This window comes from Symphodus melops, assembly GCF_947650265.1.
Source record: "Symphodus melops genome assembly, chromosome: 9".
NCBI lineage: Eukaryota > Metazoa > Chordata > Actinopteri > Labriformes > Labridae > Symphodus > Symphodus melops.
The window spans coordinates 1,768,958-1,784,105 of NC_136699.1; the positions used below are offsets into that span (position 1 = coordinate 1,768,958).

Below are 15,148 nucleotides of genomic sequence, written 5' to 3' on the forward strand. Positions count from 1 at the left end.
AAACTTTTTTACATTCTTATAGCTGCTACAGATGACAGATTTTCTTTGTTCCTTTTTCAGAGAAGATGAGTTATTAATTTCTGTCAGGACCTAAAGACTCATTATGACCAGAATCTAAGAAAGAGGATCTGGAGGAAATCACAAACCAGGCCTGAAGTACTATTTTAAGAAACAGCCTCAGTCTGTTCCTTTTCATTTTTGACTAAATCTAGATCCTAACTATTCTGATACATAACCTGTATGAAATTAAATGAATAAGTATTCAAAAAGCAGCGTTTAAGGTTCACAGATATTTATTGTCCACATTTTACTAAAATAAAATCTTAAAAAAACAAAAACAAGCACAACCTTTTAAAAAAACAAGCAAAAAAAACCAACACATTTATAGGACACAAGTCAACACAACAAATTGCATGATGATACAAGTGGATTTTTGCCATGAATAATGAATGTAAGCCTGCATATGTTCTGGTTGTATAAACTGCTGGCTTCTCTGTCTCTTCTTTGTGAGCAAACACAAGCAGCACACAGACGATGCATGTAGACGGCACACGATCTATTCACCTATATTTCATTCCCCTCTGACATACAGCAGGTTGCTATACATTCATGCTTTTACAATGTCTGAAAATATAAACTCCCACAGGAATCAGTAGCTAATTAATCAAAGTAAGCACAAAAGAGTTTATGATCTGTACGCAAATGGCTGAACAGTACAAATCCTCTTTTGTATTTTGGTGGTTAGGAACCAATACTGAGACGGATCTTTAATCTCCCAGACCAGCTGGGGAATTACAAGACAGGTAGTATAAAAGGTCATTTAAAATATCTTATACGTTACATTCAATCATTTTCCAACATATAGATTTTTTAAATAAGGTAGTTAAGTTATTCCTGAAGTTCTGGATAAATCCTAAAACTCAGATCACATGTTGAACTCAGAAATGGTTTTTTTTTTTTATGCAAGTTTTATCATCAATATGAGATGAAACTAGCAAAGAACAAAAATGGACACATTCACTCAGCTCACAAAAAAACACCCACCAAAGATTCTCAGAAGAGCTGACCAGAGACTCCTGAACCAATGCTTAAAATGACTTATGACTTGTTTTTTTAAAGGTCACATATTTTCCTCCTTTTCAACCAGTGTAAATAACTCTCAGAGCTCCTCTTCATCATGTGTGTGAAGTGTGTTGTTGTAAATCCACTCTGATCCTGTATTTGATCATGTCTATAAACCCCTCTATTTCAGCCCTGCTCAGAACAGGCTGTTTCTGTGTCTGCAGCTTTAAATATGTAAATGAGCTGTGTCTGGCCACGCCCCCTCTCTGGAAGGGCTCGGGTGTACTCGCTGCTTTCTGGCTCCATGTCCTATTGTTTACGGTGAGAAGGCAGACTCAGAGGGCAGAACAAACACCTAGCTGTGGGAGTGTCACCCACCTGGGGGAGGGGCTACTGCCCTTTGTGATGTCATGAAGGGAAAATCTCCAAACGGTCTGTTTGAGCACACATTTTCTGAAAAGTGGAGCAGGCAGAAGACGGAAAGGACGGGCTGTTCTTTTTAAGTGAGGGGTTTGTGGAAACAAACATTTTAAAGTGTATTTTGTTGGTTAAACGTTTTTTATTTCTCTCCAGTTTTTCTTCTTCGACAATCATTCGTGGCGTCATGTGCAGGCCCGCTCACAGAAATGGCGGAGCCCCTGAAAGGCAGGGTGAATGAGCCCTCTGCAGATGTCATTTAACATCAATGCATGCATGCTGAATGAGTAGTGATAGCATTAGCCTCCTGGCTAACATTCACCTCCTCCTCCTGGATGTGATCAGCTTGTGGAGCTGACTGAATTTTTTTTTTTTGAAAATAGGCAACAAAAGATGAAAAGTCTATTTTTTTGTGTTCATGAGAAATGGTGAGTGTTGAGGTTTTTAAAACCTTCATGGGACCAGCTAAGCCCAAGAAAGCGTTTCCCCTTTTCTTACCTTATGGGCGGCCGAGCTCAGGTGAAAAACTACCATTATACTGACATGTACATCATCTCAGAGGACAGGCGGGTGTTTGTGCTGTCTCTGATCTTCAGAACATAAATAACTGTCGCTAACGTGTGGCTCATAACATCTGAACACTGTAATGGGGGAAATTTCCGTTTTACTGTCGAGGACGTGTTCGTCTCACAGCTCTCGCAAAAAACAATTTAATAAGTAATGGTTTGTTTAGTCTGTGCTGCACGGACGAAGGTTTCTCACAAATAGCGAAATATCAAAGATACCCACACTTGAAGTTTGCTTGACTTGATTACTGTTGTACGACGTGTTCAAATCTATGACAAAATGTCGTTGATATTTCTGACTGTGTCTGTATAGACACTCCAAATTTAGGCATGAAGGTTTTTCTGTGGAGCATAGAAAGACCCGAGCATATCGTGATTACGTTGAGACTGTCTCGACACTCGGAAGCTTTTTTTTCCTTCCACTTGGAAGGAGAATAAAACCAAACACAGACATTGATTAACTCAAGGTTCTTTCTTTTTGCATTGATAACGGACATTTCCAGGTCAGATTGGTGTCAGACGTAGGATCTCAAGACTGGCCGTCCAGGACTCGGAGGACGGGGATTGATCATCATCTTAACAAACACAATAAAACACATGTTCTTTCCATAATGAGTTCCCACTGTAAGATGAACTTTGAAGGTTTGGGGAAAGAATAGATTTAGTTAAATTCAAATTTCTGGTGTTTTTTGAAAGACGTCTTTGCTCACTTTTATTTCATTGGCACTCGACAACACATTTAAGGAGTATAATTGGCCAAAGCGTCATGCTAAAAAAAATCATTTTCCACATTTGAACCCTAATGCGAACAGGAAGTGGAACTTTTATGAGTTCTCCAGTTAACTGTATTTGAGTTTTAGCTTACAGAAAGAAGCCGTTTTGAAACCTTGAGAAACCATAAATGGTTTTACTTGAACAATGAAAGAATAGATGTATTTTCTGACCTAACATGTAATATTTATTAGAGTCGCTGGACTGCTGAAAACAGGTTTTCTGCGCTGACTTTGACAGCTGCTGCTCTGGAAGGAGATTTGCAGGGTGGATGTGCAGACACACGGATGAATTCAAAGTGTAAAAAGTTCCACTCTCTTTTCGTCGGAGGAGAAGGAGCCTCACTCCCAAACAGAGTTCACGTGTGTGGTGTGCATGTGTTCGAGTTTGTGTGTGTGGGTGCTCGTTTCTGTGAACACACCGACAGCACGATATGCTGCTTCGGTTGTTGTTGTTGTTGTTGTTGTGTGCACCTGGTGATGTCACTGTATCCATCGTTTGTTATTTCCACAGGGGTAAGCTTGGCTATCGTGCCTGTCGTTCCGATGGCGTGCCCCGCAGTGATGCCTTGGCTGTTCTCCTGCAGCGGCCACATTTCCTGCCAGGTGAGCGACGGATGCTGAGCCGGGTTCCCGCTGAGCAGAGGCCGTCTCTGCCTGTAGTTGGCCCACACCTGAAGAATGGTCTCTTTAAAAGGCCGTGTAGTCAGAGTGTAAAGGATGGGGTTTAGGGCGCTGTTGATGGGGAGAATAAAAATGACCACCCAGGAGCTGATGGTACCTGCACGAGAGGAAAACTAGAATTACCGCATTGCACCCAAAAAATACACAATGGTGCAAGCAGGCCAACATTACACAGGACAGGAGCTGGTACACAAAGGGTTAATGTAGGGAGACAATATAAACAGTTGCCAGGACGTGAAATTCAGAGAAAAGGAACAGACGTGAGTGAGTCCTAAAATCGTATCAGTTCTTCTCTCATTTGGAGATTATCATCAGGACCCCGGATTTGGCACAAACATCCAAGGCTGATACAAATAAAAGACAAGAAAGGGGGGGGGGGGGATTCTCGGACTGTCACACCAGAGCTTCTGTCAGCACTTTGTCATGATTTCATATTTAAACATTTGAGCAAGATTGCGAACTGGTGCATTTATGTTGTTGTCGTTGTTTTAGATTCGTATAGAGATATGTAAAGAGAAAAAGGGATGGAACAAATCGGCCCCACATCTTAAAGCATCCAGCCGCGGCTGTTACTGCTGCACCTTAACGAGAAAGTAATAAACCCAGAGAGCTGGAACATCCATTGTGTTTCAAGACCTTTAAAATTCAACATTGTTATGAGTCTGGCGAGCAGAAACTCCTTTCATCAAAGACATTTGTATAATTAATGAAAAGCCTTTTCATACCTGCAGGGGGCCCCAATTAGGGCGCCAAAGCTCACCAGGATGTGTTTATGATGGATTCTGCAAATCACTAATGGGTCATTGGGGTTTACAGAGCAAACTAAAAGCAGCAAGGTGGCCATGCTCCGATGCTCTTCACGCAGTGACAAACACCTTTAGAATATTCCAGGAATCAGGTCACAAACGTTTTCGAGGAAAAGTAGACAAACTTCATGCTCGAGTTCCTGCAGGCTTGAAGAAAACCCCTGAAATGTGCCGAGGAGGGGGGGCAGCTGCAGTGTCAGCAGTCACACTTAATTGAGTCCACTGACCCCCAAAAACAGGACGTCAGAGCAGATTAACACAGCCATAAAACTGAAGCAATCACACGCGCACTATAATCAACCTCGGACTTCAGTATGTGAATATTTAAGTGATCTGCGTCATTTATCTGGATGTGAATTATGCAGCCCATTAGCTGTTTGGAGACCATTCCTGCAGGTATTTGTTCTGTCATTAGCAGTGGTTGCCATTAAGATGAACGGCGATCACAGTCAGCCACATTAAAGCAAAACGTTTCTGTGAAGAGGGCGACAAACTTTTCAGAGCCGCAGCATCGAGAGGCCTCAAACTTCAAAACTTCAAAAACTGTGTTTTTTTTGTTTTCTACTGTACCGGGGATCTCCACCTGCAGCAGTGACAGGATCTTGAGGACGAAAATGGGGATCCAGCAGAGGGAGTCGGTGATGACGATGGAGAAGAACCTCTTGGCGATGGTCACTTCCTTCTTGATGTGGTTGCTGTATTTGGTGGTCTGCGTGCCCGTTCGCTGGATGTTGTAGAACATGCTGGCGTAGGAAAGGACGATTATGAGGAACGCCACCAGGTTCAGACCTGCGGAGAGACACTCGCTCAGTTTCTGCATCCTCGCTTAATGATTCAAACTCACCAGTGCACTTCAGGTGATGAAATAAAAAAATAAACATGTGATCACGAGAATGGGCCTGTAATTTAGCAATTAGAGGGATATAGCATGCCTTACTGAATCCTCTTCCTCTGATGCTGCTTCTCACCTTCATCACTTTAAACCTTTAATCATCCGACCTCACTCTCTTGGCGTGGTCTTTGATAGTGAATAAAAGAGGAAAAAACAACAACATAATGTTTTGGACTAAGAACAAATCCCCACCTAGAAAAATGACGATGGAGTAAACGTGTGCCCAAAGTGTCTCCGGCTGCTCAGAGTGCAGGGGGAAGCACACGCCATTGGTCCCGTAGAAGTTGCGAAAAAGCCCCTTGCAGACCAACGGCAGGAAGGCGACGATAAAACCAAACACCCAAATCCCGAAAAGGATGGTGACCGTTCTTTTCCAGCCGGGCGTCAGGTACTTGAAAGGGTAGACGATGCAGATGTACTTCTCCAGAGTGAGATAAGTGAGGAGAAGGACCGACACCTCAGTGGACAGCATGGCCAGAGAGCCGATGACTTGACACTGACTGCTGTCCATCCAGGCCTGAGCGTGCCGGTTGTACTCGCCGCGGAACTTCAGGTCATAAGCGCCGATCATGAAGAGGTAGATGCCCATGAGCCCGTCTGCACCTGCAAGAATCAGAACCAGAATGAGGCTTATTTCCAGATAATCCCAGAGTGTGACAAGACTTCTACAGCGTTGTGGAATCAGTATGAGCAGCAGGAAGCAGCTGCACACTTTTCTCTTTTCGCCTTTTTTGTGCGGCCGCTCAAAGTTGAGAATAATTCAACCTTTCAGAAAGGCATCATTTTCCAAAGGTTTGATATTCCTCATATTTTGCCGTCTACGGATCGTCTCTTGTACCAACGTCCTCTATACTCCGTGTCTGATTGGGTAAAAAAAAAAAAAAAAAAAAAAAGATCTCAAATGTGAAACATTTAGCAAAAAGTGAGGGAGCAGTGTCATTGTCACGGAGACAGGACGGACGTGCACAGCCGGCACAACTCGACCAATCAGCCACAGCGGAGTTAAAATGAAACCTTAACTCGACACAAAGCTCTGATCTCTGACTAAGACTCTGTTAAGATGCAACAGAACAACTTTTAAAAAGGTACATTAAGGCCCCATCGGATCTGAGCACTTCAAACACACATGTTCAGCTCGGTTGGTTTCAGAGAAGCTGGCACAATGTCAGCTGGCGACCAACAACGCTCTCTGATAATGTACTTCTCTATACATTAGTCTTCTTCAAACAGCACGGGAAACCTAAATGTACGGACAACAGCATCAAACAGTCTGACTTCAAAGGCTTCCCGTCTCTTTAAATGGAGATAAAGTTCAACTTTTGATATCCACGGATAATGAAAGGAATCAGCCTCTGGATATTGTATCTCATATACAGACAGAAAAAAACCCCAACAGGGTGTCAGATCTAAAACTGATTCTGTATTATGCTGCTTCTTATTAGACTGCAATGCACACAAAGAATTCACATCATGCTGCGCTGTGGATTTAAACAAAGCACAGCTGGAGTGTGAGCTCAGGCCTCCAGCAGAACGGCTTTACCAGAATGATAATATCCACACACACACACACACACACACCTTCCAGTCCTTTCTTGATTGCACAATGGGACTCAGTTCTATATGTAGTGTGCATCACACAAAGAGGGTGTATGTTTATGAATAAATGTTTGCTCAGTGGTGTGAAATAACGTTTTGAGTGACAGACTGAAATATGGAGTAAAGCAAGTTTGACATTTAGAGATATAAACTTCGCTGTCCAAGACTCACATGTGGATATAAACATCAATCTCTACACATTAAATACTGAACTGTGTCACCTCAGCATGTCCGGAGTCCCTCACACGATCACTTGTTAGTATCAAAGAAAGCGGCGTTGGAGAACATCCTCAGGTATGGGGGATGCTTAATCTCTCTCAGCAGAGCTTTTCTGGTACACACTGGCATGAAGATTACGAGGAGGACTGAAAAGCGTCAATATGAACACTTGCAGATTGTTGCCTGACCCGTCTCAAATCCTCGGCTCTGAGGTACGACCTCTCTTTCCGTCGTGCAGCGAACACAGTCGAAGTGATTTGTGCACGCATCACGGAGGATGTTTCTTTGGTATGAGCTTCTCTGCTCACGTGTGTCTTTGTTCTGTATTTTAAGAGGACAATTAGGCCCCTCCAACCAGCCTCTATTATTAATGACACTTATCAGGGCACTGAGAGTGAGTGCTCTCAGATGGGGCCCCATTAGGGAGGTTTCCTACTGTTGTTGCAAAATTTGTACATTTTGAGGCAATGCTGTGGTTTAAGGTTTGTCAGCCGTTGTGGGGCCCCCTACTAGCCTGGGGCCCCAAGCTGTTGCCAGCTCCTCATTGTATCGTATCATACAGTACTGTACTATATCATAACATGGCTTGGCTGAAAGAGCCTTTCAATTGTCAACAGTCTTTATGCTATGCTAAGCTAGTTAGCTTCAGGCCGTAGTTTCCTGATCATTTAAATGACTTTATATTTTAACTCTTCCCATTCATCCAAAATGTCGAGCTACTCTTTTCAAATTAAATTTTTTCCTTTCTCTTGGATGAATGAACACGGCGAGCTGTGACTCAGCAGCTTGATCAGATTTTTTATTTTTTTTTTACCACTAATTGTTAGATCTGCTGTTTAACCTGCACACCAAAGTTTCCTTTGGGCATCGATCCTGATCTTGAAACAGCTTCCTGATGGCCGCCATCACTTTGTGAGTTTGAGAGAGAGAGAGAGACAGAGAGAGAGGTTGAAAGGCTGATTGTCTGAAGACTGGAAAAGGCCCTATACAGTAAAAGCTTTCAATTTCCCATAATAGCTTTCACTTACGGCGCCTCTGTGTGAATGGCTGCCATGAAGTGATCATCTATGGCTATCATCCAGAGGTCAAAAGGTTTCTGCACCAGTGTTGACAAGCCATTATTATAATGGTGACAGAGATGGATGATGACAGGAGGATTCAGTGGCGTGCAAAGACTTCTTAAAGTTCAGGGGCGAAAAGAGAAAAAAAAGGGGCCGATAGAGGAGCGCGTTGGGCCCCCCCGGTGCACGCCACTGGGAATATCAAATCCATAGAGCTGTTTTTACTGTATATCTTTCAAGTTTGAAGATTGTTAAGGTATAAAAAAAAACAGAATCATATGATGGTTACATCCTGAAATGTACAAATGAATACTTTTAGGGATGAAACCGATCAAAAGGAGTCTTTTCCCACTCTCTTTACAGAACACACTCGGTTAGGCAATTATGAGACTGCGACACAAATCAATGCACAACATGCAAAAGAAGAGGAAACAAAATCTAAAGTCTGAACATTCACAAAAAAAATCACAAGAATCAGAACAGGGCAGATCTAAATGTTTGAAGGTTTTAGGTTTCTTTAAGAGCAGCAAAAACAACGGATGTTTTTTCTGCACTAAACCTTCATCAACACGATGTCGAAGGACCTTTAACCGAGTCGAGTGTGCTCCTTTTTTTGTTTCTTTTAAAAGTCCTGAACACATCTGGAGGATGGACTCTACACAGACACATTTTATCTGTTCACATAAAGTGCTTTCACGCTTGAAGAAAGCTCCTCATATTACCCGGAGGAGCTGCACCCCGTGTTTCTCCTGCCTGACCCCCATTATTTTTTCTGCAACGAGTCCGAGGGAGCTGATTGGAGAGCGCAGCACGATTTATTAAGCTTTAGGGTTAATGTACATAATTAAACAGTGTTTTGTTCTCTGCTCTTTTGTTGACGTGGTGATTCCTCTAAACGACACGTAACATTGATATAAAGGCAAACATTCTCATTATAGCGGACCCCCACCCTCCTCCCGCTGTGAGCAGCATCATGTGAGCGGCCAGATCAGGAGAATATCCGGAGCAGTCCTCCTGGAATTATCTCGACCTTTTCAGGAGCCGACAATCAACCGATTCTCTTTTCAATTCAAATTTCTCAACTTTTGTCAACAACGATTTCCAAACAAAACATCCCGCCGGGTTTTTCTTGTTTTACACCGACTTCACCTGCAAATCCACCAACATGTTTTTCTAACACGTTTCCAGACTGCACGTCACAGCAGCCCACCCTCACACACGCCTGTTATAAATCACGTGTAACATGCTTTCTTCCACCATGAAAAAAAAGCACAGAAGCAAATGAATGCTCATCAACGAGTTAGTTTTTTTGTTGCCTGTTTTCTTTGGTGTCGTGAATTTCCCACGTACTGACTCTGCTTGGGATCAAGGTTTGCTGACATGAAGGGCAGACGGGATACAAGCGACCTACGCCGAGCTGGCTGAATTAAAAAGAAGAGTGTTTTGAGAGACGGTAACTGAGAAGGTGTGAGGAGGAGAAAAGATTCAATATGGAGAATGCATGTGTTAAAGTTCATAAAGCTGCTCTCTGCTAATGACTTACACTGCTCCCACGCATGCACCTTATCTACCCAAAGACTCGTGTGTGTTAGTTATCTTAATTACACTTTTTTGTCACTAGGAATTAGTCTGCTGCAGAAAAATGGACCCTACATAATAATAATAGATTTTAAAGGTCACCTGATTGAGCCTAAAATGATATCAATGAACACGACATGCCACTCTCTCTTTTCATCGTGCCTGCAGGTAAAAGAGCAGATTGTCAGCTCTTTGATCTCAGCTGCTCTTTCTACACATGTGCTGCTTCTGTTTCTCTCCCATGTGCAACTGAAGCGTTCACGTGGGAATACAAACCCAACAATAATGCACACTATCTGCGTTTAATACCTGCTGCACTCATCTGTTGGCTCGTGATACGAAAATCGTTTTCAGCACGAGAAGCTGCAGCACGTGGACACTCTTTATCTGTGCATGTATCCGTGTCTTCCACGTATGGCAAACAGAAGCTAACGTGCCCAAAAAAGTGACCGCAGCTTATATGAAGCCTTATCTGTGCAGTGATGTTCAACCACTTCCTGTCTGTGCATGAGAACACAGCCGAAGACAGATTGAGGTCAAACACTAAACTAAAAAATGAATCCGACTCGCTCTTTACACTCGTTGGAAGCTTTCGCCGCTCTTACCTGAATGAGGATAACGCTGCATATCTGATATACTGGAAGCCATTCTATTCATGTGAGACACACTGCACAGAGACAGCAAAAGGTTATGCACTAAAAGTGAGGCGACACCTGCGAGCTAGCTCAGGCAATCAACTGGAGCCGAGCTGATTTCACACTCGACATCGCTCAATCTCGACAATCACCTGACAGCCCCTCCTTCCAATTAGCCGTCCAGCTGCAAGATTTCCGCTCTCCCTCTCCCGCTGCTGTTTCATAGAGAGCTCTGACCTGCAGCATTATACTGCCCCCCCCCTCCCTCCCTCCCTCCACCCTGAGCGTCCACCTGTAGGAACACGGGAACATCATCCCATCACTCCTCAAATTTCTGCACGTAAAATAAGAGTGTGAGGAGTGAAGAGGTCGGAGGCGAAAACAAACTATGTTCTCATGCAATAAATATTTCAGCTGATACAAACGTGACTGGCCTGGCTGAACTATCAATCTATCAGGACAAAATACCTCATGTGATTGTGTGAAAGAGTTCAGCAGAAACAAAAGAGTCATTCAGCTTCATTAACCCGGCGACACAGGACTCTGCTCCGCTGTGGCCCGTACAGATCCGGGGGACGGGAACCGCACCCTCTCTATCTGCACCTCGAAGCACAACAAGCGGAACAGATTTCTCTCATTCCGATCATAATGTCAAATCACTTCAATTCATTAACATCCAGGTCCTGTTTACCCGGAACGTAAGCTCTTCACAGTGGCGAGCTCAACAGACCTCTCAAGGAGCAGATTGACCTACCTGCTGCAAACCATGGACCAGGACCAGGACCAGGACCAGGACTAGCAAACCCCAGACTTGCAGACTTTGGCATTTTGACTTTCAGCATCCAAAATGTTTATCCAAGTTCTACTTTTTTTTTTTGCCATTAAAACATATCCAGGGACGACAGGATGGAAACTCATCTTTTGTCTGATAGATAAATAAAGAAAAACAGATTGGTTGAGGAGAAAGTGCTGAAATCCTCCCGTCTCCAGAGTGTCACACCTGAACCGTTAATATTATCATAAAATGCAGTGTAATCAGATAAATATCTAATTTATGGGTTGAGATAACATGGAGTCGTCCTCACGAGGGAGCCTAATGGTGTGTGTGATTTGAAACACACTGATAAGCAGATCTTTAACTTGGAAGTCTTAAAGTAAACTTCAGCTTTTTTCATATTTGGTTTCCTCCCACAACATCTGTTCTGTCGTTATCCAGACGCTGCCGTCCAATCTGAAAACACGGGGACGGGGGTCTTCAGCCCTCCATCCTCGAAGACGTTACCTCTGTGTGAAAGGCGACAGGACTTACAGCAGAGGGAGATGATGCACATGGCGTGCAGCTTGTTCTCCGAGCGGATGTACGAGCGCATGCAGATGACGAAGATGTTGCCGAAGCAGGTGGTGGCAGAGACCACCCAGACGAAGACCCTCAGCACGATGTTGGCCAGCAGGTCCTCGAAGGACGAGATGCCGTCCGTGTTGGGTTTGCAGCTGCGCACGTGTGGAGCGTAGCCGCAGTACTGGAACTTCTTAAAGTAGCTGTGACAACAGACGAGGGAAACGTGTCAGAAGATGGAGTGAAACAGATGTTTTCTTTTCTTATGATTTGAGAAACAAGAAGCGACTTAAAAAGAGCTTTGGGGATTCTTACTTGAACGAGAGAGAAACGTTTTGGTTCATTGGTCTTCGAGCTTGATCTTTCTCTATCTTTAGACAGATTTCTGTCCGTCTTGCATCGTAACTCGTACCTGCACCCTGAGCTTCGCACCCTGAGCTGCTCCACCCAGAGAGACGACGGATTAAACACCCGAACGTCGTCATCGCCCAGGTGGAGGAGAAGCCTGACGATCTCGATAGGAACAGCGTGGGACTTACAGAGCTCTAAAAATACCACCGACGCTACAGTCCGCATATCAGATGTTAACCCCTCGACGCCTGAATTTGTATTAAGACATTTTTTTACGTGTATCTGCTTTCAAGTCGATGCTAAATTAAGAAATGTTTATTTGAAAACAGCACATAAAATAGATGTGGTCCTATGACAAACTGATGCTTGCTAAAGGTTCCTTGGTTTGTATTGAAAGTGCATCAACCTGCAGTGGAGGAATATGGAGCGGAAGCGGTTTGATGCAAATTTGTGACATATAGGCGTCAAGGGGTCAAAGGTCAACAGGATCAACTAGAAACAGGGCAGAGGAGTACTTACATATGAGTCAAGTATTTCAGAGGTTCAAACATCCTCCGTTGTATGTTTTCAATTTCTATCCCCTCGATGCTCCTGGAGAAGAAAAAACACATGTCGGCGTTTTGTCTTCCGACACCAAACAAACAACATCGATTTTATGCAAAAACAAGAAAAGCACGAAAACTGTCACCGTTTGATTTAATCATGTTTGTGTCCCCGTGGAGAAATAACAACATATCCAAACAACACATGAATACAATCGTGTCGCAAACGCTGCTGCGACGGAAAATGTGAGAATGAATGACTTCTCCCCCTCTCCTTTCATTTTGTCATTATTCGGGATTGTTACTCTCTGTGGATATTTATCTACAACACAAACAACGTCGGATTCTCTTTATCGCGAACAAAGAGGTTTTTAATTTGCAGCACGGGCCGGTCAGCACGATGCTGTGTTTACTCACAATGACTTCAGTTTATGCAGCTTGTCGAAGTGGTTGACCTGGAGCTCCATGATGGGATTGTATGAAATATTCCTGGAAAGAAAAAAAAAACAAACACATTTTTTTTTTTAGAAATGTAGCGGTGAAAAGCACCTTAAACGTTTAGACCTTTAAAGGGAAATATTGAGTTTTCCTTTGTGGGAAAGATTCTGCACCTGGTGAAGCTGCTAAAAATGAGACAACGACGTCAACGATAACGACACGATTTTAATCGTTATCTCATTTAAAATGTTTTTTTTTCTGCCGTTACTCAACAGACAACTGAAGACATCTGAAGAAAACGGTTTTGCTTGCACACAGAACTATTTATCCCGTCGTGTTTGTTTTCAGCAGAACTCACAGTTGGAGCAAATCCTCCAGCAGGACGAAGAGATTGGGAGGAATCGCCACCAGTCTGTTGTTGGATAGATCTCTGCGAGCGGAGACAAATCCAGCATCAGTTCACCAAAACAGAAAACAAACTTCAGAGCTTCAGAACACAATCAACATCCTTCTGGGACTTTAAAACATGAAACATAAAAACAGCTCTTCAGGAAACACTTCAGAAACTCACTTCCCCGAGAAGTGTTGCTTTTGCAATGCACCCTGGGTAAACATGAGTCCAAAGAAGCGCAGCTCTTTAAGGTGTAAATGACGAACACAAGCTTTTTAAAAGGTGCTAACACGCGACACTCTCAGCTGCATCACTTCTGACGTGAAGTCTGAAATAACTCTGCAGCTCTCCGACTCTGACGACTTCCACGTCTGATCAATGTTTCATCACACGTGTTTCATCGCTCCTCACATATGTAACTTCTTGATTTAGTGTCAGTATTGTACTCTTACTATTTCCTTTACATCTTCATGTGATATTCTGTTTGTCATCATGTTTTTTGAATGACTTCCCGTTTTATTTTGCCTGTTTTTATTTTTATTGACTTCCTGTTTTATTTTGCTGACTGCTGTTTTGTATGAATTCTCGCCTGGCTTCCCGCCTTTGTTCTGGTTCCCGCCTTTTGTCCCATTAGTCCGACCTGTATATATGCCCTGTGTTTTCACCAGCCCTCTGCCAGAGTGTCATTGTATTCCTAGTGTTTCATGACTTTCCAGCCATTTTTTCCTCGTGTTTACTTGCCCGGTTTTTTCTGACTTTGGATTTTGGTTTTTGACCGACTGCTTTCTAGTAAAGAACTTTCAAAGTGCTTTTTGTGTCCTGGATTTCTCTGCAACTGAGTCTGGTTTAGAAGCGTGATAAAGTTCCTCTCCTTCTTCCCGCTCCTGTTTGAAAGGAGCAACATGAAGCTTCATTTATATAATTACAATTATCCCTCCATCGCTCGGTGTAACTCCCCCGACGTTCCTCCTGATGAGGTTAACCTTTCCAGACGGCCGAGCGGTTTCCCTCGGCGGGACGGCATCAGCTGGCTCTCCTGCTTCCTCTCCGACGTGACTCAAACAGCCACGCTTTTTATTTCTGCACCACTTTCAGCCGAAGCGATAAACGCACATTTCTTGTTCTTGTATGTCGCCACAGCAACAAGACAGCGCTCGCAAAATTGCCTCAAATGACAGTGTTTATTGTCACAGCGGCTGAGGAGCTCAAAGACGGAGACAAACAACATGCCACTTTTGGATGCCCAGTCAGCACGCTTTTGTACCTGATTTGAGGATGATGGCTGCTTAGAGTAAGTCGTCGGGTTGCTGCCAACAACAAGGAAGCACTTAAGTTATTTGCAGCACACGAACGCCCTGACGGCGCCCATCAGGCTTAAACAGGTCCGCCTTTCCTCTCTTCGTTGACCTGTCACCTGTTCAGAGGCCACGGTGCTGCTGAACACGACCCGACACGCAGTGAGCACGCCAGCTTCCATTCGAGTAATCCCTGATCCGGTTGTTTTTGCACTTCTATCTGTTTGCTGTTCATTAACCTTTTAAATAGGAAACATGTTTGATGTGAGAATTGGTGCGAGGACTGATTGTTGTTACCCTAAATCAGTCGAGATTTCAGAAGACGAAGAATTGTTTGGACTCAAGAGGCTCTTAAGTGTGTGTAATCCTGTGATTTAAAAAGCGTAAAAGGAAAGAAACAAAGAGGCGACACTTTGCAGGGATCAAAGACAAAAACACTCGAGAGTGAAGTAAAAAAGAAAACGCTGCATTACGAGCTCCTCCTGACATGTTTGTGAGTGAGACCCTGA

The 15,148-nt window shown here is 43.5% G+C and overlaps 1 protein-coding gene across 2 annotated transcripts in view; it reads right to left on the reverse strand.

The window, feature by feature from the left end:
* Positions 1 to 305: 305 nt before the first annotated feature.
* Positions 306 to 15,148, reverse strand: part of rxfp1 (relaxin family peptide receptor 1) — a 55,892-nt gene continuing 41,049 nt past the window's right edge. Inside the window, exons 12-18 of one of the 2 annotated variants that reach the window (XM_079351528.1) lie at positions 13,312 to 13,383; positions 12,933 to 13,004; positions 12,493 to 12,564; positions 11,596 to 11,825; positions 5,390 to 5,800; positions 4,876 to 5,094; positions 306 to 3,596 (exon numbers count right to left, since the gene is read on the reverse strand). In XM_079351528.1, the coding sequence (XP_079207654.1) occupies positions 3,175 to 3,596; positions 4,876 to 5,094; positions 5,390 to 5,800; positions 11,596 to 11,825; positions 12,493 to 12,564; positions 12,933 to 13,004; positions 13,312 to 13,383 (1,498 nt within the window). In that variant the 3' untranslated portion in view covers positions 306 to 3,174. The remainder of the gene's footprint in view (positions 3,597 to 4,875; positions 5,095 to 5,389; positions 5,801 to 11,595; positions 11,826 to 12,492; positions 12,565 to 12,932; positions 13,005 to 13,311; positions 13,384 to 15,148) is intronic. The other variant, XM_079351529.1, reaches the window with a different exon arrangement.